We start from the raw sequence: 24,419 nt of genomic DNA, 5'->3' as shown, positions 1-24,419 counted from the left end.
GTAGAGTGCAGCAGTCAGAGGAAAAAGCCTGGATAGGAGTTTCTGTGCTAAACTATATTTGTCAGGAAAGCAGAAGAATTTGTACCGACCTTATCTCTAGTCGGTAAGAAGGTGACTTGCAGTGGAGACGGAATAAAACCTGTCTTTTCCAGTTTAACTCTACCATCACTTTTGTTCTACCTCTCTGTCTCTCCTTGGGGGGAATGTGAGGTTCTACAGCTGAAACTAGGCTAAAGCATCTGTATGCCAGTTGGCAATCCATGTGTGCATTTAACCCTTCTGTGACCATCCTGTTTGGCATGCGTATACTTCTCATGACCGTAACTCCTAGACTGTTTGTGATATCTAGAAAATTAAAAAATTACACACTGGCGATCTGTCCAGGGTGTGACCCGACCTTCAGCTCTAGGGTTAGGGTCAGCTGAGATTGACACAGAAACCCCGCAACCCTCATATGTGGAGGATAAAGTGGGAGAATACGGATGGATACTGGAAAGCAGAGAAACAGAGCTTTGCGCCCATATACTTGTCATTACGGTAGCATAAGCGTGTTAAACGCATCTTTTCTTTTCGCAACCTCAAAGAAGCCATTAATGTCTGTATTTGAAGCCACATCTCACGGAAAACACTAACTGAGGAATATAAAGTGTTCAACTGCGAAAATGTAAGAGGCTTTCTTTATATTCAACTCATACATAAAAGAACATGAATGCACAGGCTTGACCAATACCCCACGGCTCCTTCTTCAAGGAACCCATATACACCTCCAACACTGTAGCTCCAAGGTTGTCTTTTCAAATGGGTCCACTCATGCTAAACATGTTTGTCACTGCAAGGTTTTTCATTCATTCATTCATTCATTCATTCATTTTCTACCACTTTATACTGTTGTTGGATGTATCTGGAGCCAATCCCCAGCTGACAGTGTACACGCTGGACAGATCGCTAATCCACTGCAGGGCTGCAAGTTTTTTTTTTTATATGTAAAAATTATGATTTCTTCTTCTTCTTCTTACTTTTTCTGTTGTACATTTGGCAGTTGTGCACAGGTTGACAAAGACCTGGCTAATACAAACTGAAGCAAAGTGAATGCAGCATTGCTTAGAAAACTAATATTACTATCAGATGTGTAGATACATATTTAGGATGCAGTTCAAATGGAAGCCAAATTGCACCATATTATTCAATATGATGATTTTGAGCACATATGGTCTAGTAGTCAGGATCCCTGGTTTTCACTCAGGTGGTCCAGGTTCAACTCCTCGTATGGGAGCTGATTGTTAGATAGAATCCCAGGTCTAGATGCAGATGTGTGCTACCTTGTATGTTCCCACCCACTTTTAGTCACATATGTATATGTATATATATATATATATATATATATATATATATATATATATATATATATATATATATATGTACGTACTATTCCTCAGTGCTGGAGGTGTGTTGTGTCATAATCAGCACCCGTGTATGAAAAACATGTGAAAGATTCTCTGTGGTGTGAAATAACGTAGTTCCTTTCTGTGAAACACAATCCCAGTGTCAAAGAGACTGTGGCTGGTATAGGAGATTCATATGAAATAAAGTTGTGTATTTCAGCTTTGACTGAACAACATATATATATATATATATATATATATATATATATATACCCACAATATTTACAACAATAAATCCTACTTCACACTACCCCAGATTCAGCCTGATAATGTTCTTGCATATGAGTTTTGCAAGTCATGGCTAATTGGTCCTAATTGGCACATGATCAGCAGTTGGCAGACGTTAAGTGTGAAATATTCAATGACACTGCCAGTGGAGATGCACCAATGCTTTGCTCACAAATGTCACAGATCCTGATATAATTTCCAACAACTCCAAGTAACCAAACCAATAATAGCACTTTCACACCGGCAAGCAGCAGCATGGTTTGAAATCAACAACAAGTCTTTAGTGAGAAGATAAGAAAAAGAGAAATACAACGTTGTGAAAAAGTGACAGAGATTGCAGACTCAGTGAGTGAGCTAAATCATGTCTGCTTTTGCCACATTGTTCCCCACGTCACTTCACTTGTGTGTTCTTGTTACCATTTGTGTGTTTGTGACCATACATATCAACCGAAACCTCTTCCTGGTGAAATTCTGTGTAGTGTGTGCTTGTCACTTGAGCCGCGTGAACTCACAGTGACTGCAAAGACACACACTGATCCCACGACTCGTCGCGTAAGTCGCGTATTGTGAACTGGGCTCAAGGTTGCATTCCTCTATACTCTGTTGAACATTTTTAGCAAGTCCAGCATAATAATTGTGATCTCTAATGAAGCTGATGATGCATGCATGATAGTACGAGGTGTGGAAGGAGAAAGGAAGGACAAAGATGCATATGCCGTGTGTGGGATGGAAAAGAGACTGAGACTGGGAAGGAGCGAGGGATAAGGAGTGACAGGAAAGGGACAGTCGTCAGGGAGGACTCATCCGCCGCTTAGAACCACCATTCACTCTCTAATCTGTTGACTGCAGCTCAGTAGCTGCCACAGCAAAAAGTAAGAGCCTGTCAAGTCAGCAGCAGCAGTTGGATCTTAATTGAGTGAGGCTTCCCATGAGTCCATGTCGGGAGCTGGGACCGCCTACCCACAGAGAGTTTGGCTCATAAGTCTTAAAAATACCAAGTGAGATTTTCCTCCTCCTGGCACATCTCCTAAAGCTGCATACTCAACAAGGCTGCATACTTTAACAAGTCCTCAAATGATTATTGGAATGCATATCCCACCACATGATTTCTGAATTGACTATTTCATCACCTATGTGTTCTTTCAGCTTTGGCTTTAACCCTTAGAACGCAGAGCATTTTGCTGTTTTTTCCCATTACTATGTCTAAACGTACACAGAGGCTATGAGAATGTGCAATACAGAGTGTCTTTTATCCTTTTTTTCAGCACAACCTAGTCAATCTGATCATTTCCCCAACTATATAAACACACCTGACCAAAAAAGGACTCAAAATGTTTAAAATTGGATTGAATTTGAAATTTGGAAATAGGTCACAGTTCAAAGTTCACTTGGCTTGTTTTTATGAACAAAAAGAAAAGAAAAACGGTCTATTTCTGTGACTTCCGCACAGTTATTGCTACTTTATATCACGACAACAAATGCGATATAAAATGAATCATAACTTTGACTCAACAGCGCGTAAGAAGGCGGCACAGATCCGTGCCGCGTGAGCTTACGACACCGCTCTTCTCAGCCTTCAGTGTGATTTTCTTGCTGGTCACAGCACAGTTACCACAACAATTCACCAATCAATAACCCGCTCTATCTCTTTGTTTTTTTTTTGCCTGATGGAGAAATTCCAGACGGGCTTAACTCCAAGGTCCCGTCTCAAACATCCTTTGTTCGTGGTTGGTTGTCTTGTGAAACAGCAGCAGGCATATTCTCTGCCCAGGGGACAGCGTGATTGTAATGCTTTTAGGGTTTAATGCTTCCAGTGTATTTATAGATCTCTCAGGGACATAGAGTGCTCCCTCTCTCTCTTTCTCTCCCTCACTGCTTCTTTTTCTCTCTTGCCAACTTCCATCTGGGTGTCATGTTCACAGCTTTTTTATCACATTACATGGTGAGAAAACAGGTACCACAGGCTGCAGTCCAAACACGAGGGCCCTCCACATGAACGTTACAGATAATTCCTCCGTAGAATGAAGCCACTTCCGTCTGTAGAGGAATTGTCTTCATGCGTATGTGAAGTAGCTTTAACACTTATAACGTTTTGTGGCATTCTTCTGATTGTTCTGCTGTAGAGTGTGTGTGTGTGTGTGTGTGTGTGTGTTTTGCTCATGTTCGTCAGTTAACTTTTGCGTTTACTTGCACCATTGTGCATTTTCAGTGTTATTTTGATTTGTCAATATTTGAATAGTTTTGTAATCCGACAATTAGTCAACCAGAAGAGACCATATTTTTCCCTCGAGTGTCCTGAAAATTTGATGTATTATTATTATTATATTTAAATGAGATGGTGGAGCTGGGAATAAAGTGAGGAGTGGATTGTACTGAAGACCTGCAGGTCACCATGCATGACATTTGCTGTCAATCACACCATAGTCATGCCCTAAAAGTCAAGTGTGTAAGAATTAGTGACATCTAGTTAGTTGTGATACTGTTTGTCCCTCCCGTTCCATGAGGATGTTGATCTTTGGTGTAGTAAGTTGCAAAATGACAAATGTCATTCTTAGGCTACAAAGAACAATCATTTTTATTTTATTTTATTTTATTTTAAAGCAGTTAAACCAACATTTTACATACTGGAAAATATGTGTATTTTACTCTAAACATAATTCACAAAAAGGCATTGTTGTATTGAAGAAGAGCTGAAGTGATTGAGACCATGAGTTCATCAGAAACGTGTTTACTCATGTTATTAATCAAGTGTGAAGTCAAGTGACTTATTTTTTTTTATTAACTCTAATGGATATTCAAAAGAAAAACAACTTATTCTATAATATCATCCAAAATCACCACAAACTCATCAACAACTTTGTGTCTCAGGCCATCGTTTCCTTTGAAATAACATTTTATACAAGGATCAGGTCTCACCTCTGTAATAACACAGCCTCCCTCCGGGGATCAGGATGCCCCTCTTTAAAAATAACTCTTTCCATGATTGACAGGCCAACCTTGAACCCTCTTAGCCAAGTGGAATTAAATGCCCACACAGCATTCAAAAGTAAAGTGCAATTATAAGATACGCTCTCACTTGCAGGCTGCGGTTTGATGAAGGTGATCCATCAAAGTGAGACAAGTCAAACGACCGTTTCATAGTTCTTTCACAGGGGCGTGCAGCATGAGTGTTGTAACAAAAAGAAGAAAAAAAAGCAGCAGCAGAGATGATAAATGACATATGGAGCGAAAGTGTTCGTGTGGCAGTGCAGAGGCACTGGGTGACATTAATGCAGGTGATGATTACTGTCCACCTATAGTGTGACATACATGTTCCCTGTGTTATACTAAGCTTGAAAATTGAAGAAAAAAAGAAAAAAAGAATTATGTTTGTTATATTTGACACGACGGCTGAATGAGTCGGGGAAAAAATGGCTTTTCTGACAAATAATGAGATTGTGCTTTGATTCGCAGTGTCATTTTTAGGTCAAACTTTAGTTCAATATTCACACGGTGGAGCGTTATACCATGAAAATATTGACTGCTCTAATCCAAGGATTAACATAAACGTATGAATTGCACAAGAATATCAGAAGCTGTGACTGTGTTTAATGAAGTCCAATAAACGTGTGTGTGTATGCCGTTCATGTGGAACAAGACAAAAGGGAAAAATAAAAAAATAATATTAACAATAATAACAATTCCTTCAGTTTGATAGTTAGATATAAATGCATTGGCACTTTAGTATAAACAAGTGGTTGTGACATCACCTCCAGCAGTCTTTGGTATAAACGTCACCACAGATGTGTTGTTTTGTTTTGCTTGAATAAATCCCGGTTTAACCTATAGACTATTCAGCGCATCCTGACTTTGTTCATTTCACATAGTCAAAGCCGGGGGAAAGTATTGCTGTCTCGGTTTTGTGAAACAGCCCTCTGGTCTTTGGTTGTTCAGGTGTTTTTGATGTGTAAACCCAGAATAGCTCCACGTCTGACTCGGGTCACATTTCAGAGCAGATCTGCAAACTACAGTGATGCTGCACATGTTCTTTCTTTCAAACAGTGGGGACGTGTTTCATAGCTCCCGGGTCTGCTTGTCTTCACTGCTGGTGCAAGACTGAAGCAATTATTTACTGTGTCTGTAAAGCCTGTCAGCCATTTGCACTTCAGTGAAGACATTCATACCTCTATACAGCCCACTTCTCCTGCTGCTGCTGCTGATTTGGATTTGTGGGCTTTAAAAGTCAACTGTGCAGAAGTTCAGCCAGCAGCTGGAGCATGTTGAGTTTATCCAATTAAAAAAAACAACAACAACCAATATATATATGTATGTATATATATATATATATATATATAGATATAGATATAGATATGTTGTTTATATGCCAAAATAATATGACTTTTGAAGACATGATGAGGGCCAATAGCAAATCACAATATTGTGATGGTGTTAAAAGTTAAAAAGTTCCCTCACATGTCATCTTCCAATACAATTATGAAGAGTTTACAAAACCAATACTGTATTGCTGTGTGTGAAGCAGTGCACAAAACAACCCCAATAATCACAAACAAACAAAACATATACACGCTCCAATGAGATTTCCCCTCAAATTTGTGAAATTTGTCTTACAGTTTTAAGGGACTGCATGTAGGATATTGTGAATTGTGAGTCCATCTCAGCACAGTTTAATGTGTGAGCGAAATGACATCCACATTTACACACACAGAGATTTGTACAGATATTCTTTTTAGAAAATGTCAGTTACTTCCACCCGCTTGGACAGCCTAACCAAAGCCTTATCCCTAACCTTAACCATAACCATAACCATAACCAGTTAATACCTAACCCTAGCAAATTCAAATTCACCCTAATCAATTCAAATCTTAGCCCTAAACAGTCCTCAGAAAGTAGGTTCTGGCTCATTAGGACTAGGCCAGTGTTTATGCCAGAAAAGGTCCTAAAATGAAGAAATACAAGCACACACACAAATATGTTTTTCTTCTTCTTTAAAATATAAACAAACAAACACAAAAAACCTGTTATGTTGCTTCTGAAAAAAATAATAAAATTAATCATTGTTTCACAAACAGAAATGTAAGCAATAAGAAGAAATCACTAACTGACATTTATTACTGAGCATACTGATAAATAATGCTTCCATTATTTATCTATATTTATCTTTATTTATGCTATTGTCATACACACAGTTTTTCTCATCCACCTCTTGCAGGAAGGCAAATAATAATAATTTCCCAAAATATGAATCATTCTGACTGTCACTCATTCATGAAGTAAATGCCTATAAATGTAGCCATAAATGTTCTCCACCGCCATACGAGAGGATATACTGTATATACTATTTATCATTGTATACTATGTATTATTTTTACTAATCATTTTTACTGCTGCATTTAGTAAAATTGAAAAACACTTGAGCCTGTTCATAGCGCATACGACGCTTGCTTGTGTGCATGTGTCAGTCACCGTGTTCTCACTGCAGATGGTCTGTAAGCCCCATGTAGTGCTCACAGTTATTGATGCAAGCCGGAATTATGCAGACACACTTCAGTTCTGCAAACAAGCCTTAAATCTTAATTTAGATATTAATTAGATTCCCTGGTTCTTGGCAAAGCCCCTTGATTTCCCCCGACACCGGCCTTGTTTTTTATTTGGGGCGTCTGCTGCTTCGCGCCGTAGAGGAGTAGATGTAGGTGACAATGTAGGAGACTCAATAACATGATTGAAACAAGTTCATTAACTGAGGAACACTGCCGTGGCACTGAGAAGGAAAGGGAGAACACACAGGAGCTGTGTTTTAGTCAGTCTATGATGTTGACGGTGTTCTAACTGCTGGGATTGTGGCCAGTACTTAAACACTTAGTGCAACAGTGTGTAAGCATGTGCATTATGAATGGCACAGCATTTCTTTTGTTGGTTGGTTAGCGATAGCCGGCATGAATAATTAAGATTCTTACTAGTAATTCCCTACAAAAATCCAACACATACTGTATTTACTCTACATGCACACTTAAGCCAAAGAGTCTTCCAGTTACACAATTGTGGCGCCATGTCAATACAGACAAACAGAGTGGTGTCTTCAATGCACTTGAGGGAAAAGTCCATCCATCCATTTTCTACCGCTTTATCCTCCACATGAGGGTCGCTGGGGGTCACTGTGCCAATCTCAGCTGACATAGGGCGATAGGCGGGGTACACCCCGGACAGTTCACCAGTCCATCACAGGGCCACACAAACAACAGGCCGTTATGTGCGGAGTTTGCAAGTTTCCTCCCACAGTCCAAGAACATGCAGAGGTTTATTGGACGCTCTAAATTGGCCGTAAGTGTGAATGTGAGAGTGCATTTGTCTCTATATGTTTGCCCTGCGACGGACTGGCGACCAGTCCACGGTGCACCCCACCTTTCACCCCATGTGAGCTGGGATAAGCTCCAGAATTCTAGACACAAGGCACCGAACTCCTGACTATAGTACTCGTTTTAAGGAGATCAGTAGACCTACAATCCCTGTCCGGCCCGTGGTCTGTCAGTCATGAACACAAATGAACTATGAAGTATTTATGCTGCGCATGCAATACAACTGTGTTGCTTTTATTTTGAAAAGCCTGACGTATGGACGCACAGGGGTGTGGTCACTGCACTACACCACAGTAGTATAGTATAATAGTATTCATTATATAGTGTAGTAATTTGATATTTTCAATAGAGTTGGTTAGTAATTGTGTTTATTGTGTGTTTGTATGCTGCCAAATTTACACCAAAACAATACAATTTACTAATTCAAATTTGGCCCCGCGCTCAACAATATTTTTTGTTTCTCATTTGGCCCCTTGGAGGAAATAATTGCCCACCCCTGGTCTATAGCAATTTACAGATTAGATTTGAGTCACTTCAGTTTGTGGTTCTAGATTATAATCCCTGTGTATATGCATTTTTGCAAAATCAAACAACAATGGAGGCAGAAGGACAGAAAGTAAAATGAGACATGACACATCCAGCGGAAACCCACGCATTAAAACAGGAAGTAAACTGAAAGATTCACAAATAAATACACTAGAAAATTATAAAGAAAAAAACACCTGAAACACAGACAAAAGATTAGAATGTACTTTGAAGGTTTTGTGAATGCCAGCATTGTGATTCACTCGCAGTTTTGAATGAGAGCAAATGATCGTTGTTGCCGTTGTTGTGTAATATTTAATACTAATACATTATTTATTTACTCCTACTGGCTTTGGCTTCAAGAAGCAAGACCTGCACCGGCTGAGTCAGCCTGTTGCTTGATCACCCGCCTACATCCTGTTGTTTAACATGGATGTTATTTCCTCCACAGCGCACGCAACCACTTCATGTGATTTCAACCAAAATAGGAAACAACACTTAATAACTGATTAATTAATTCATTGATTAATTAATTAATAAAACCCCTGCTCTTTTTTCCCCACAGTGCACACCGATCATTGGCCATGGATTTGTGTTGGACAAGTACAAGTGCCAGTGCAGGAGAGGATTCTACCACCCGCGCAGAGTGGCACTCAATGGCTTTAAAAGTAGGTTACAAATCCCTCTGTGATGTTGTGATATAAAAAATATGTCTTGCTGCAAAACTGGAGAAAACTTTGAATCTTTCAAACTTCAGTTAAATCTTTCATCGTGTGTTTGTGAGGTTACAAAACCTAAAGCTTCAGTCAAGGGATTCTGACTGATCTTTGTGTGGGAATATTTCTATTCTGGGGTCTTGTGGAAGCTACAGGTAGCATCTGTTAGGCAATAAACCTGAAGAGGTTTAGTTTTTGTATTTCCCACAATGTAGTATGACCAACATACTAATAATATGTCTCTTATTTTGGGAAATAAGTGGGACATGTTTCCAGCTTATGTAAGGGAAGACAAGCACACGTCCCTTCCTTCCATCTCACTTTTTTTTGTTTTTTTTTTGCAAAGACAAGAAAAAGACATTAGTGTCTCATGCATTTTAACATGGAGAGAACCATAGCTTTACATCTGATGACAGGTGGCTGATTGATGTCTCGCATACAGACTTCACTCCCATTCCCATTATTCCCTGGTCACCAGCCTGTCACGGGGTTTTGGCTACATCCATGACTCTGTCTTTGTTTAAAAATACATAAACTCTGCACAGGAAACGCCTGCTGTGCACACTGCCCTGGCATTTTTAACTACCAAAGCTGGAGAAGTTGGAAAATGCGTCTGACTCCACTCTAGGGCTGTGTTTTAGTCAGAAAACAATGATACAACCACTTTCTGAGTGGTTCTTTTTGGCCAATGCACTACTTTCAGTTTCATCTTGTCGTTGGTTTCCTAAAACAAAGTCTCGCTCTTACTTTTCAGCATTGTGGTTTCTTGGTAGTAGTGCTCGTACCGCTTCATGTTTACACTGACACATGCATGCTCCGTGTTCCTGAATGGTCATGTGATCATTCGTTTTCACGTGTGTTGATCTGACACTGGGCTGAAACAATCACTTGGAAATATATTTACATCTTATTTCCTTCACAACATACAGCGACAAACAACCATTCAAACTCACTTTCACATCTGGATTAATGAATCAATCCCCAATCTGTATGCCGTTGGACAGTGTTAGAAAGCCGTGGGCAGATGCAGAAACCCGGCTACATGCAAACTCCACACAAAAGCTGCACCTAAGTGCTCCTCTTTTAATTTGTTACTTACTTAATTAAGGCCCTTTGCCCCTCGAGTAACATAGGTCATCAACGTTCTTCCGTCTGACGCGACCCTTGGTTATCTTCTCTGCCTCTCTCCAGCTGCTTCTTCGGTTTTATCTCAGTGTCTCCTCCGCAGCTGTTCCTTCCCTTCCAGGTCAGAACCTGGCAGGTAATGCTTTATTCCTTAGTGTGTGACCAATGCAACTGCACTTCCTCATCCGGATGGGCTTTGCAGAGCCTCATTGACCGTGAAAGGGAGAGTGAGCTCCTGGTGGAGCCACCTAAGCTGAACAGATCAAAGGTTAGAGGCTAGACTAAAGTAAAAACTGGTTTGCATGGGGACAATAACTCTTCTTAGAAAACTACCTTTTGGAAAGAGCTTGGATCACAATCCAGAATCAACCTGTGCTGCTCTCAGTGAATCTTAGAGAATAATATTGTTGGACCTTTTCCCCGCTGAGTTCCTCCCTTTCACCCTTGTGAATATCACATTTAGTCAAACTGTTACCTCCCTGCTTGTGCTTTGAATTTGAATGCCTATATTCTGACACTTTACTCAAAGTGCTGCAGCGTCCTCAGGCAGAAAACTTGGCTCTGAAGAGGAAGGCGATCAGGCGAACGTGGTTGTTTTCAGTCCTGACACCAACAATACAGCGGCCGGTGGGGGATGGTATGCTAAGTTGGAACTTTATTATAATGCAGTGAGATGACGCCTGCAGTAAAATGGCTCCGTCTGTGCGGAAGCTCATCTCCCATCGCCCCATGCAGACCCCACAGCTCAGATTGGGTCGCAGTAGCTGTCGACCCTGATTGGCCCCTCTCCTGGAACCTGTCTGTTATTCCACCTGCATCAATTGAAAAGAGAGCAGACTGGAAGCGAGATTTTCTATTACTTCCTCGCGACACATGAAAAGGACAGATATTAAAGAGGAGAAAAGATGAAGAGAGTCAGAGTCTTTATTTGGAAATGTCATGGAAAGTGTCATTTCAACTGAGATTCTCAATTCATGACTCGCTGGAGATTTTAGACGGACAGGTGACAGATCTAAGAACAGCTGTGACCACTGTTGACCCACAGTTAATCACAAAGACAGCTAATAATATCTATCCTGGCACCAATAACTCAGTGTGAATGTGGGTGAATCCATGAAGAGCAGAGATGGTAAACATAGTATATGTATGATATTCCTCTTCTGAAGTGACTGGAATTTACATTTCATAAAATAACAACAATGAAAAGCGATTTAAAAAAGTGGAATCATATGTGATACTGAAATAAAACCACTGCTGGGTAGCATTCTGGACACATATATAAATGTACCAGTCTATTTTTACTACACTTATTTATACATTTGCCCTCAGAAGCACTTTAATACAATATCTTGGTGTTGTTTGAGGATTTACAGTACAGATGTTGCTTATGCATCATTTACTGTGTAGATAACACCAGGTGTAACTCAATGCCACTTCATCTTCTCCAATACAGGTACCAATATAATAACTGTGTGCATCGACCGCTACCCATAGCAGTCTGATTCGGTTGTTTTTACATATGAATGTCAAATATTCTGCTCACATTAAAACTAAAAAATGCTAAACTCAAGCCCATGTTTTTACAGACCATGCTTATTGAAGGATTTATGTCAAGTTAATGGTTTTAAAATATCCAACTGAGAGATTTTGACCAATATCGGTGGGATACCAGGCATCATATTGAGTTATCACTAGTTAACACAGATGGTAAATGAGTTATTCTGCTACATTGTCTTCATCTATCTATCTCTGTATCCTCCACATGAGGGTCGCAGGGGGGCACTGGTGCCAATCCCAGCACTCTCACACTTACAGTCAATTTAGAGAGAGATTTGCCTAATCTGCATGTTTTTGGACTGCGGGAGGAAACCGGAGAACCCGCGAAAACCCCACATGCAAACTCCATGCAGAGAGGCCCGTGTGGCTCTCTGCTACAGTATGTCATTAAATGAGAAATTGTGTCTCTGGTGAAGTCTGTTTTATGGAATAATGAATTCATTTCAGGTTTCAAAGGTGCAAGTTGTTGGGGGGGAAAAGATTTGATAGACCACATCTACTGTGAGTGCCGATTTCTGGTGCAACAACTAGTCAGACTGGAACAAACGTGGAAGTGAACACTGTGACATATTTATCCCCCACTCAACTCATTATTCCCTCATCTGCTTAATTAATGGCTGTGTTTTTTTGTAATTGTCACCCCCAGGCTTTGTGATTGATTGGTTTAATGACTTTTTTTGTACTCCTTCAAACTGATTAACTGAGCGTTTAATAAGGAGTCAATGTGTGGCAGTACAACAAATTAATTACAGTGATAATCCTGGAAAACACTGCACTAAATCAGTTTTGTGTTCTCTGACTCATGACGTTTGTGACTGTGCTCTCACATCCTCAGGTAAACAGCAGTTCTCGCTCAGAGACGAGGCCTCTGACGTGTCAAATAAGTGCATGCCGTGTCGCAAGGGTTGCACCTACTGCCAGGACGACACACCGTGTCTGGTGCTGGAGGACGGTGCTCTGCGGCTCGCCGTAGCCTCCTTCCAGGCTCTGTGTATGGTACTGGACCTGGCCGGCATGGTGGTGGTCTACCACTTCAGGAGGAACAAGGTAAAAGGGGTCAGAGGTGAAGAAAGTATTTGTAGATTAGGCTACGAGTAAAATGGTTCAGTGGTTTCTTCCCCATGAGTACCAGACACACAACCACAATACTTCGTATATATATATACATATACATATATATATATATATATATATATATATATATATATATATATATATATATATATATATATATATATATATATATATATATGTATACGCAAAAGCATATTTGTGTCCAATATTGTATAAAGCTGATATTAAGTTCCATCTTGGGAATTGTAGTATGCCACCGCTTGTGAGCTTCATCCATATAAGAAGTCACAGTTTTTGCTTACTTATACTCAATTAAGTACCGGTAATACTTAGTAGTAACTGCTCGTAATACTTAGCTTGTTGAAGATGTCTCTCAAGAGTCTCTGTGGATGCGTAAAACTAAACCTGCAAGTAATTAGGAGGCAGCTGTCAACCACCTTCAAAGAAAAAAAGAAAATCACATTGCTGAAGGTATTATACTGTACTGTATATTTCTTTCCAAATAATTAAACTCAACGTTATTGGAGATTGAGGTTAACACTGCCTTCAGTAACTGCACTAGAGAAAGCACACTGTATAGGAGAGTGCAAATCTCTGCCACTGCTGCTCAGTTTTCCTGTGTCATTTCAACCCTCTATCTTAGAATGCATTAAAAATAATCAGAATCTGAATCTAGATCACCAAATTCAGATCATTTCGTCCTTGGGCCAAAACCTACATCTCCAGGAAATTTGTTTATCAAAATCCATCCTTGACTCTTTGAGTTATGCTGCTCACAGACAGACCCGTCCAAAATATTACTCCCCCCAGTGGAGGTAACTCACAGAGAGAGAAAGTCTATTCACATTTTGCACTACAAGCATTTTTAAAAAGGATACCATTATTTATTTGAGCCCAGTTAGATCCAATCCAAGTCATTTATTCATACGTATTAATATGTCCTAATTATCATCTACTACAGTTACCGGAGCCCTAACATCCTCCTCACACACTTACAGCAGTGTTATTGCACAATAATAGAAAAAGAACGAAATTAAAATGAGATCCTCATGGTGCAGGGGAACCACACCTTAAGGCAAAAGTTGACTTGAATGTGCTATTTATATGCATTTGTGCTGCTGCTTCAGAATCTCTCACATTTCCTCTGTTCATAAGAAACGTCCCTGGAGCCTTTTTAATCTACATAAGAGACACAAACGATGTGGGGAAATTAAATTAACCACTAAAACGTGCGTTTATTGTGTTTTCTGCGCATCTGTTTGGCTTTAAAAGAGGCACAGATGTACTACTTGCATGAGATTGTATAAATCTCCGTGTTACTATTGTTCTGTCTCGTCTCTCTTTTGCAGAGTATCCGCACATCTGGTCTCATTCTGATGGAAGCCATCTTGTTTGGGGCTTTGCTGCTGTACTTCCCGGTAAGTTTGGATTTTATTAGCTCTCACGGTTCATTCTGTGTGTTGTTTCTTTGTAATATTTGGTACTTGTGTGACCACGGGATTATGAAAGTATTCGGATTCTGCAGTTCAAACCGAGTGTCATGGAGATGGAGAAGAAAGACGATTGATGTGATTTTTGAATGTGGCATGATTGTTGATACCAGGCTGGTTAGAGTATTTCAGAAACCGCTGATCTACTGAGAGTTTCTCACACACACACACACACACACACAGAGTTCTGTAGAGGTAACAGAAAATGGTCCTAATAATAGAAAATATCCAGTGAATGATAAAACACCTTGTTGATGCCATGGGTCAGAAGAGAAGGATGAGAGTGTTATTGACAGTAACTCAAATAGGCAATTGCTAAAACCAAAGTTTGCAGAAGACCATTGAACCTCACCAACCTTATTGGGTAATACCTTCAGAAGTGTGTGTACATACATGCAGTATATACACACACGTGTACTTCGTGTATGTCTATGCATGTGATATCATATCATGATACAAGATTGTCTCCAAAATGTTTTAAATATTACCTTGCCTTTCATTAGTATCAGATTTTTGTTAATATCAGATTAGTTTTTTACTATGAAATTAATCTCTACGTATTCCGCTCCTTCATTGTTATAGTGCTGCGCTTCTGTTCATTGTCTGAAAAAGAGTTGGACACAGTTGCAGTGTGAGTTTTGTCTCATTGTGTGCTCGTGCCGTTGCCAGCGTTTGTGTCATCTCTACATAAGAGTGGGCCCCTGTGGGCGGATGCCAACGTGGACCGTATATATGTGTGTGTTTACACTTGTGCACAAATCCCACAGTGCACCTGGAGTGCCGCATCAGAAGCCCGTCTATAGCGGGGAAGCAGATGGAAGGGACCTGAGTGCTATGTCACAGGAAAATCTGGCGTAACCAGGGAATTTGCTCCGTCCAAATACTTGCACAGACGGCCAACAGTGAGCCACCGCTCCCCTCAAACACAAACTCTGATGGCTGGATGTGAGCCATTTTAAAATAAAGAAATGTTCTGTAGGGAAGAGAGGGCTTCTGAGCATTTCACTGATGGCTGCATGGTACTTCTCCTGTGCTTCCATTAGAAAACAGTTTGCACTAGAATAGAGATACAGAAATACAAAATGGTTCTTGACTATGAAGTGAGTTTCATACTTTGTCTTCATGTGCCTTCCTCAAAGTAACTTCACCGCGGCCTTTATGAGAGAGGGAAGAAGCAGCAGTACAACTAACTCCATCACATGAGCGCTAGTGAAGGTAATGCAGGGTTCTCAACACACTGAGCATAGAAGAGTGACATTAAGATGCATTCAAGAGCGTTCTTTACCTCTTTTATAAACACACATGCAGTCCACAGATGATTGCTGCTGCTGCTGCTGCCACTTTGTTGTAATAGATGCATCACAAAGATTGTTTTTGTAGTCATTGATGAAAATGTACAGTTGTGTACAGTTTGTCATACATTTTTTATAATCAAACTAATAATGGAATTGGATATTCATCCTAAGTGCTCATGAGGAGAGAGCATACCTTGGTTTTACAGGTTTCTGCTGTGATGCTCTAAATGGATTTGATTTTGCGTCTGTCCGTCCCCTCGCTCCCCCTCATTCACCCTGAGGAGAACTCGAGCACCAGAAATAGCTTCCCCAAAAATATCCTGCCACTCTCTTATGCTCACACAGACTTAGCCACACGCACGGTTTCCTTTTCCCTTTGCTCTGCAGATTCTCTCAGCATTCTCATCTCTGCATTTTTTAGCACTCCTCCTGTCTTTCTCTCCTCCGTTCTGCTGCCCCCACTTCTCCCATGTTAACCCTGTCATTAACCTGCTGCGTGTTTTCTTTCCATCTCACCTCTGTGCCTGCCTTCTCTCCCGCAGACTTAATGTTTGTTGCTGCTGCTGCAGCGGCTGCTGTTTCTTTTCTTTTCTTTCTTCTTTTTGCCATCACAGAATCCTCCTCAGCCACTGCAAGCCTGGTGCAGCTGCTCTGGTGCTCAATGCATTTTTAAACACTCCATCAAGTTGTTTTAAAAAATACATCTGCTGATTAATTGATGGAGGAGGCATGGGCGGTTTGATGCAAACCAAGCAGGCTGCCTTCTTTTCTGAGCGATATAAACATGTGACTTTCTTTTTTTTTTTTTTCTTTTGTTATTGTGCAGCCTCCTGTGACTTTGTAGTCCCCATGGGTAGCACTGCAGCACTGCACTGTGTTAGTCAACCAATCTCTATGTTGTCATTTGTGAACAGTAAAGCAGATTTGTAGCATTTTCCTAGTGATGGCGTGCGCCTTCATTCCTGCATGTGATTGTAAGAAACAATGTGGCCTACTTAAACCTCGTATTTTTTTTATAGCTATTATTTTGTTTAGTATGGTAGACCAGAGAACTGGATGTTCACTCAGGGGACAAAGAGATAAAGGTGCCGGGCAGGATGTTAATCCTAACATGAAAATGAGACGTGAGATGCAGGAGGACAGAAGCGAGGATCAACACTGAAACATGGATTGTTTGCAAGAACAAACAAGTGTCTGGTCAATTGTTGTACTCCTACGGGTGCTTACATTTGGTGTGTCCTTTGTTCCCTCTTTGTCTCTCTCCATCTGCGATCCAGTGCATCATTTGAGTTAACACTTTGAGTGTTTGCGGTGTTTTGAATCAAGTTGCAGAGCACAGGACAGAATGCATGAACTAGTGAAGTATAGTGTTCAATAGAACCAATAATCCAAATAATGTAAAGCATCATTATTAAGGGGAATATGTCTTGCACTGAGATTATCAAACAAAAACAACAACAACAACAAAAAACATTTAAAATCATTAAACTTCAGTACAATTTGCCATACATGACTGCACTAAACAAACCATTAGGGATACATCATTAAAGCATCGCATGATTTCATTAAGGAGTATCTGTGACAGAATAGGAGAACAATAATCTGCAGAGAGCCAAGTTCAGAGCGTAAGATTAGATCTTTTAATCCACATCGGGGGTGTCCTGTACCTCCGTCCTGTTGTGATCTTGGGAGCTTAAACCCACGTGTACTGCTCTGCCATGGCCGAAATAATGCAATAAATTGTGACATTTATAAGAACACACTATAGATAAAGTGTAAAAACTGACATAATAGTTAAAACTGCTCTATTTACCGTTTTTTTTTGTGAAAAAAACCCCAAAAAACCTACCTGTTGTGACAACAAACTATGACATAGTGGCACTAAAGAGCTTTCAGCAAACACTTTTAATATTGGACTTAGTCAGGTTTACAAAGACACTAGGTAACACATAATCACCATTAATTACATGCTTACTTACATATTTAAGTAGCATACTAGCCCTTTATTAGTAATTATTAAGCATGTACTAACACCTTATTCTACCTCTATTATGACATGAATTAAGATTTTTCCTTAATAAGGTGTTAATACGTGCTTAATATTTACTAATAAAGGGCTAGTATGCTACTTATATGCATGTTAGTAAGCGTGTAGTTAATGGTGAATATGTGTTCCCTAATATAAAGTGTTACCAAACACTAATAGAACTTTAGCTCTATGCCTGCATGATATTTTAGTGACCCCACATTTATCTAAATAATGTAACAGTAAGATGCACGTGTAAGGTGTAGAGTGAACACGGTGTTGTTGTTGTTGTTGTTGTTGTTGTTGTTGTTGTTGTTGTTGTGGTCATATCTAAAGCGAACACTCCCTATTTCTGAAAAAAAAAAATAGACTTTTTACATTTATATTCTGTGCATGTGTCTTCTTTAGTACAATCTGTGAGCACAGGTGGTGACACCACAAGCTGCACATTGTGAAGTCACTGTGTCCAGCTGAGGCCATCAAAACCACAAATACTAAATGTTTCTCATTCTGCACCAAAAAAAACACAAAAACCCAACAACTCACAAATCTGACATTCATCAGACATGAATATAACATCAGTCCTCTCAGATGGCTAATAAGGATATTAAATATGGAGATAATAAGTTTTTCTTTTATCATAGATCTTTGAAAAATGCATGTCTTCCATAAAGTGACTCATATTCTGAGCTATATGTCAGTGACTCAGAAGAAGTGGAAGATTTAACAGTAACCACTATAATTCCTGCTCTTGGGTATAAAATGGTCTTGGCTCCCTGCTCTCTCATGACCAGCATACCAATGACAGAGTTTGCACTGTGAGGTTTTGATGAGGAGTGTGGATGGAAGCTGCTCGTGTTCTCCGCGCCGTAACTCCTCCGTGTGTCACATTCTTAATCAGATGAGGCTGTGCACCGGAGCTCACCTGAGAGCGCACGCACTGGAGCCTTAAAATGCAGATGTCACGATTGCATTTAAATACGCGCGGAGACGGCGGCGTGTCGGGATGCGGCTGAATTGGAACATAGCATGACAGAGCGATGGTCAAAAGCAGATTTGTTGTAGATTAGTCCACTGCTCATGTTCCTGTGATATTTTATTCTGAAGTGTCTTCACTGTGTGTCGTCGTGACATTTGGTTTTACTTGTATGAGGCTTTTCACGATTGTATACTGTTAAACAGCAAAAAAGCAACCGTTTTCTTTATTAGACCTCCTCTTACCAGATGACGACAGACAGTTGCATGTGCATGCATATGTGTCGTGCTTTATCATTTATTTTCCTCTAAATGGCAACAAAATACACATCATGTTCTATTGTGGAAGACCTGAAACTAGTGATTGTGACCTTTAACCCCTCACGTAAATGTTTTCTGACTGAATAAATCAAGTGCGAAGTTTCTCATATACTCAACCGAGTTCTTTTTACAACCAGTGGAGTCGCCCACTGGTTTCTGTTGTCCTGCCTGGGCTTTGTTTGTCAAACCAGAAGACTTTGTCAAGTCTATGGGCTTGACAGAGGTGAGAATCTTGATTATGCATTATGAGAATGGAAAGGAGCCTGCAGTTTTTAATAGAACGAATGAGTGATGCCTTCAAGAAAGACAAGACAGTGACACAGACAGACCAGACTGTGGAGAAAAATGACAAGCTGGGAACACGGAGGAAACAACAGCAGGACTCTCAGGATCGTCTCTGCATAGAATCGATCAATGATGGCAACATATAAGTCGCCTTCCCCAGCCTTAATATGATGCCAACTTTAGATTTGACTAACTTTGGTTTATCTTGACGCCTGAGCAGTGGCTGGTTGCATGGTTTCGTTTTTTTTTGCTTCTTCACGGCGTAGAAAGGAGGTTACAGGTGCTGTTGTTTTTCAAGATGAATTGCCCTGGATAGCTGCTGCCGCTTGAACGCCAGACATCATAAGAGCAGGGATAAATCACTGACTACACTCCTCAGGGAGGTGCTTATACTACACCTGTGACTAATTAACAACCTCTCCCATGGCTGGACATGACGTGGTGTGAAATACAGTGCAACGTATTCTGCATTAAATTAAGATGTCACTGTTTTTGACACATTCTTATATACTGGTGATGTGGAGTTTGATCCGACCCAGCACAGATGAGGTGGTGTTCACCCCGGATACATCAGAATTTATCAAAGATGAAAACACATACGTGATGTTACCCCACAAATGTATGAACGCGTAATTCAGTGAACGATTTCATGGATAAATTTGTTCATTTGAAGTCGATTTGAGATTCCACTGTTCCACATGGAAACGCTATACAAGACCTTTGCACTATGACTGATTTAAAATAGGCTGCTGAGACCTTAGGTTTACATTTTTTCCAATAAACCTTCAAACCTTCATATGTTTGGAGTTGCTGGACCAGTAGTTAGTTTGTGGTGCATCTCCACTGCAGACCCTTGTTTTTCTGATCCACTGGTTGAGACTTTTTCAGAGGGGCAGTGAGACTGTGGAGGTTTGATAACAGTCCCAACAGTGGGTGGTGCAACAGACCTAAACACCAAAACCAAAATGTACACAACAGTTTGCAGCTCACAAATAAGAACAATATTTTGTGAATATACTGGCTGTACTTTTGTATTTGAGTTTATCATCTTTCTTTAATCTCTGATGACACATCGTGGTAATTTTATGCCTTAAAATAATAAATGTCTCTTTAAAGGGCATTCTTCACCCAAAGAAATACAGTTTTACTGATTTCTAGAGATTAATGTGTTATTTGATGTCTCATTCTCACAGAGGAATAGGGTGGGATTGAAAAAAATAAAGAAAATTGACAAAAAGTCGATGTCAAAGTCACTTCCTTCAAAGAAAATAAAAGCCCTGCACTGCTCTTCCCTGTGTTTATGTCAATTATAACAAGTGTTATGATTAAAAGACCTGAAAACTGGTCAAATTTAATCCAACTCTGTAATAGAATGTGAATTAAGCAAACCCACCAGCATCGTAAGGATTTTAAGTGTATTCTTCTTTGACTAAGTGAAAGAAAATGGGTGAAACATCCTGTATGTGCACATTGTGGGAACCAGTGCATCCTATCAACAAACATGCTTCACCACAGTATGAAGGATAAGCACGCACTGGATGGAAGTAAGTGGGGATTTGACAGGTGGCGTCTCATTAAAACCAAACACCGCTGTAACAGCCTCACAAATGGAACCTCTGGTCATCACAGTCTGCCGGGTAACACTTGTCTCATCCGTCTTTGCGGAACACGGAAGGTCAGCGTGCCGTCAGCCACGGGAAACCCGTCAATTCTGACAAGTCCATCAGCACACGTGCACAGAAACACGTGTTCATGTCTGTGCGCGGAACAAACGCGAATCAACGCGCAAACGGAATGAGTCACACATGAGGGCAACAACGGAGAGGACTGAGATACGTGTGTGTTTGAATTCATTTAGGCTGCTTTTTTCCATTACTATATTAAAACCAGGATTTTTTTTCTAACTATATAAACACATCTGAGCCAAAAGTACTCAATTTCTTTTTTTAAACCCAGATTGAATTGGTGATATTTGGAAATAATTCAAATTTGAAAGTTTGCTTATATGAACAACAATAGAAGAGAAACGGTCCATGTTGTGCCTTCTGCACAATTATCGCTCATAGCTTTGACTCAACAACACATAAGAAGACTGAAGAACACGTTTATTTAAATCCTGAAGATTGTATTATTCCCACAGCAATTTACCAAGGTTAGTTACCACTGACGCTGGTGGTGATGGTGAGACTGATGACGTATGAAGAATGATGGATCCTGTGAGACGGCGTGGATGTGGTGGCGATGGGGAAGTGGAGAGCGTGTATGTCCACAGAGACCTAAGACAAAGGAGACAACAAAGACAGCCCACGAGATGATTGGCTAATAACATGTGCGTACTGCAGTGCTATTGGGATGAGGCCAGCTGATGAACAGCACATTGCATCATTGACACACAGGGAAATGAGGAAGTGTCAGTGCCCATGAGAGGATGAGAGGAAATTATAAATGAAGTGTCATTAGTGCGTGTGTGTGTGAGTGTACCTGGTATTCTTTATATTGCGGGGACCTAAATCTGTTTACACAGTCACTTTATGGGGACTTGTCTTCCTTATGGGGTCAAAAATCAAGTCCGCATTACGTAAACACTAACACTGCTGTGTCTCTCCTCCCTGCAGGTGATGATCCTCTACTTTCAGCCCAGTGTGTTCCGATGTATCCTCCTGAGGTGGGTGCGCCTCCTGGGTTTCGCCATCATGTACGGCACCGTCATCCTCAAACTATACAGGTACTGGATACTTAATCAGAAGCTAAAACTGGAATCCGAAGAGTGACTTTCATCACGAGTGAGATGGATGTTTTCTGTTTTATTGTCTCCTTTTATATGAGATAGAAGTTTTATAAGTTTTTTCCGTCCCTCGAGAAGAGAAGAAAACTTGAAGATTAAAAACACTCCCCATCTCTTCTGTCCTCTCTTTGTCCACCCATTCTCATTTGATTCCTCTCTCTGTCTCTTCCTGTCCCCTTTTCTCAAGCCCACTTGTCTTCACGAAATCTTCTTGTATCTCCTCTCTTCTCCTCTCCTCTCAATAATTCAGTTCCCTCATGCTTGCACTTTGGCCAATAAGCACACTTGACACACACACAAACACAGTCTGGTTTCCCTGACTTCAGAGGACATACTGTAACATCTACTTACATTCATTACTTAACCATCACAACTACTGGCCTAACCCAAACTCCAACCCTAACCCTAACCCTCACCTGAACCTCATCCTCACCATACAACATGTCTTCATCTTAAAATGTATGTTACAGGGACTTGATTGTTTTGGAGGCAAGACAAGTCCCCATAATGTGACTGTGTGAACAGATATAGGCCCCGACAACATGAGTAATACCTGGAACTCACCAACTTCCCAGGTTACTGCATTGACTTCCAATACCAAAGTCTAACCCTAACTTTAACCTAACCACGAATGTATTCTTAGCCCTAAAGCCTCAGAAATTAGGTTTAAGACCAGGTTTTGGTCTCCATCAGGACTAGTGGTCCGGACAAGGTTAGTGTTTATGCCAGAAAAGGTTCTAAAGAATTAACAAATACATGTACTCACACACACACCCTGCTCTTCACAGGTGCTGCTGAGATTGGAGTAGAGGGTCAAAGGCCCACTAAAGAGTTCCCATGGCAAAATTAAATTTTTTCTGAGCTTGCTGGGTGAGAAGTGCTTCCCCGAGGGAAAGCTCTTAAAGCCTGGCCCTGCGGAACGATTCAGAAATACAGATTTGTCACAGTCTGTTTGAGGGAAGGCAGACACATGAACTGACTAACTCTGCTTCTCTAGCATCACAATGATATTCTGGCAGATATGCTTTATCCTTTTCCTGTCTTGGTCATTGTTGGTGATTCTTTTGTTTCTGTTGGCCATGCTGTGCATGTACACGCACCTGCAGTGGAAACTACAGCATAATTCTGCAGTGTATTTAGTTATTTCTCATAATATTTACTAGGGCTGCAACTAACAATCATAGTGCCTTATTGAGTCGTCCGTCAGTTATTCAGTCTTGATTGGTTTCTGTCATAAAATGTTATAAAATGGTGAAAAGTATTGCCCAAAACTCAAATCACCACAGAGGTCTTGTTTTGTTTACACACCTGTGATAATTCAGCTTAGATGATATTAAAGAATAACAAGCTGCTGTTAATGTGGTAGTAATGTACACGTAGTGGTCGATTACTGATTGATTAACAGTTATATTGTTAACATTCACCCATGTCCTCTCACTCCCCAACTAATTATTATAATATTACTGATATTTAAAAATAAACCTAATATTCCTGTTTGGCTGCTGCTGTGCTGTTTGTTTACTTCACCCTGCAGCACAAGAGATATTACACCATGAATTCAACTAAACGTACTTGACAGACAACAAATGCAGTCTTTTCACCCTACTCCTTTTCATTCAAGTGGGCATGTTAATGAAGTGTGAGTAACAAGGGACAGAATCTCTTATTAACACTGACGGCTCATTATGATTTCATCCAGCGGTCTCTTGTACTCAGGCTACTGTTGTCCTCCCCTTCACCTCCTCCCAGGGTGTTAAAGGTGTTCCTGTCCCGCACGGCCCAGAGGACGCCTTACATGACCAGCTGGCGTGTCGTGCGGCTACTGGCAGTGATTCTGCTGGTGGTGCTGTGGTTCCTCTTGGCCTGGACCTCTGCCGTGTGCCAGAACCCTGAACTGAGTCATGCCCTGATCGCTGCAGGCCTCACCCCAGAGGGACTGCAGTTCAGTATGTGTCTGCTGGACCAGTGGGACTACATGATGGCTGTCGGTAAGTGTGTGTTGCGTTCACAAGGCTATAACCACTTTGTCCAGAATGAGTAAAAGTTGGTTTCCACTTAACTGTGAGACGCTTTTGGGCTTATAGTCTGAGTCTAGGATGCTTGGGTAAAGCTGAAGATTAAATACTAACTTAGAAACTTTATTTTTGGTTGCAGCTGCTGTCAGGACCAGCTGAGAAGGTCTTCAGTAGCACCACAGTTCCACATTTGGTTCATAAATGCTT

The 24,419-nt window shown here is 40.6% G+C and overlaps 1 protein-coding gene across 1 annotated transcript in view; it reads left to right on the top strand.

The window, feature by feature from the left end:
- LOC122774611 (probable G-protein coupled receptor 158) overlaps nucleotides 1-24,419 on the top strand; it is a 51,295-nt gene that overhangs the window by 11,661 nt on the left and 15,215 nt on the right. The window contains exons 3-7 of the mRNA XM_044034051.1: nucleotides 9,114-9,216; nucleotides 12,782-12,993; nucleotides 14,370-14,438; nucleotides 22,028-22,137; nucleotides 23,947-24,185. Coding sequence (XP_043889986.1) covers nucleotides 9,114-9,216; nucleotides 12,782-12,993; nucleotides 14,370-14,438; nucleotides 22,028-22,137; nucleotides 23,947-24,185 — 733 coding nt within the window. The remainder of the gene's footprint in view (nucleotides 1-9,113; nucleotides 9,217-12,781; nucleotides 12,994-14,369; nucleotides 14,439-22,027; nucleotides 22,138-23,946; nucleotides 24,186-24,419) is intronic.

The sequence above is a fragment of the Solea senegalensis genome, linkage group LG1 (genome assembly GCF_019176455.1).
Source record: "Solea senegalensis isolate Sse05_10M linkage group LG1, IFAPA_SoseM_1, whole genome shotgun sequence".
In the NCBI taxonomy this organism is placed as follows: Eukaryota; Metazoa; Chordata; class Actinopteri; order Pleuronectiformes; family Soleidae; genus Solea; species Solea senegalensis.
Note: the sequence above shows the minus strand (reverse complement) of the source record. Positions and strands in the feature narration are given on the sequence as shown.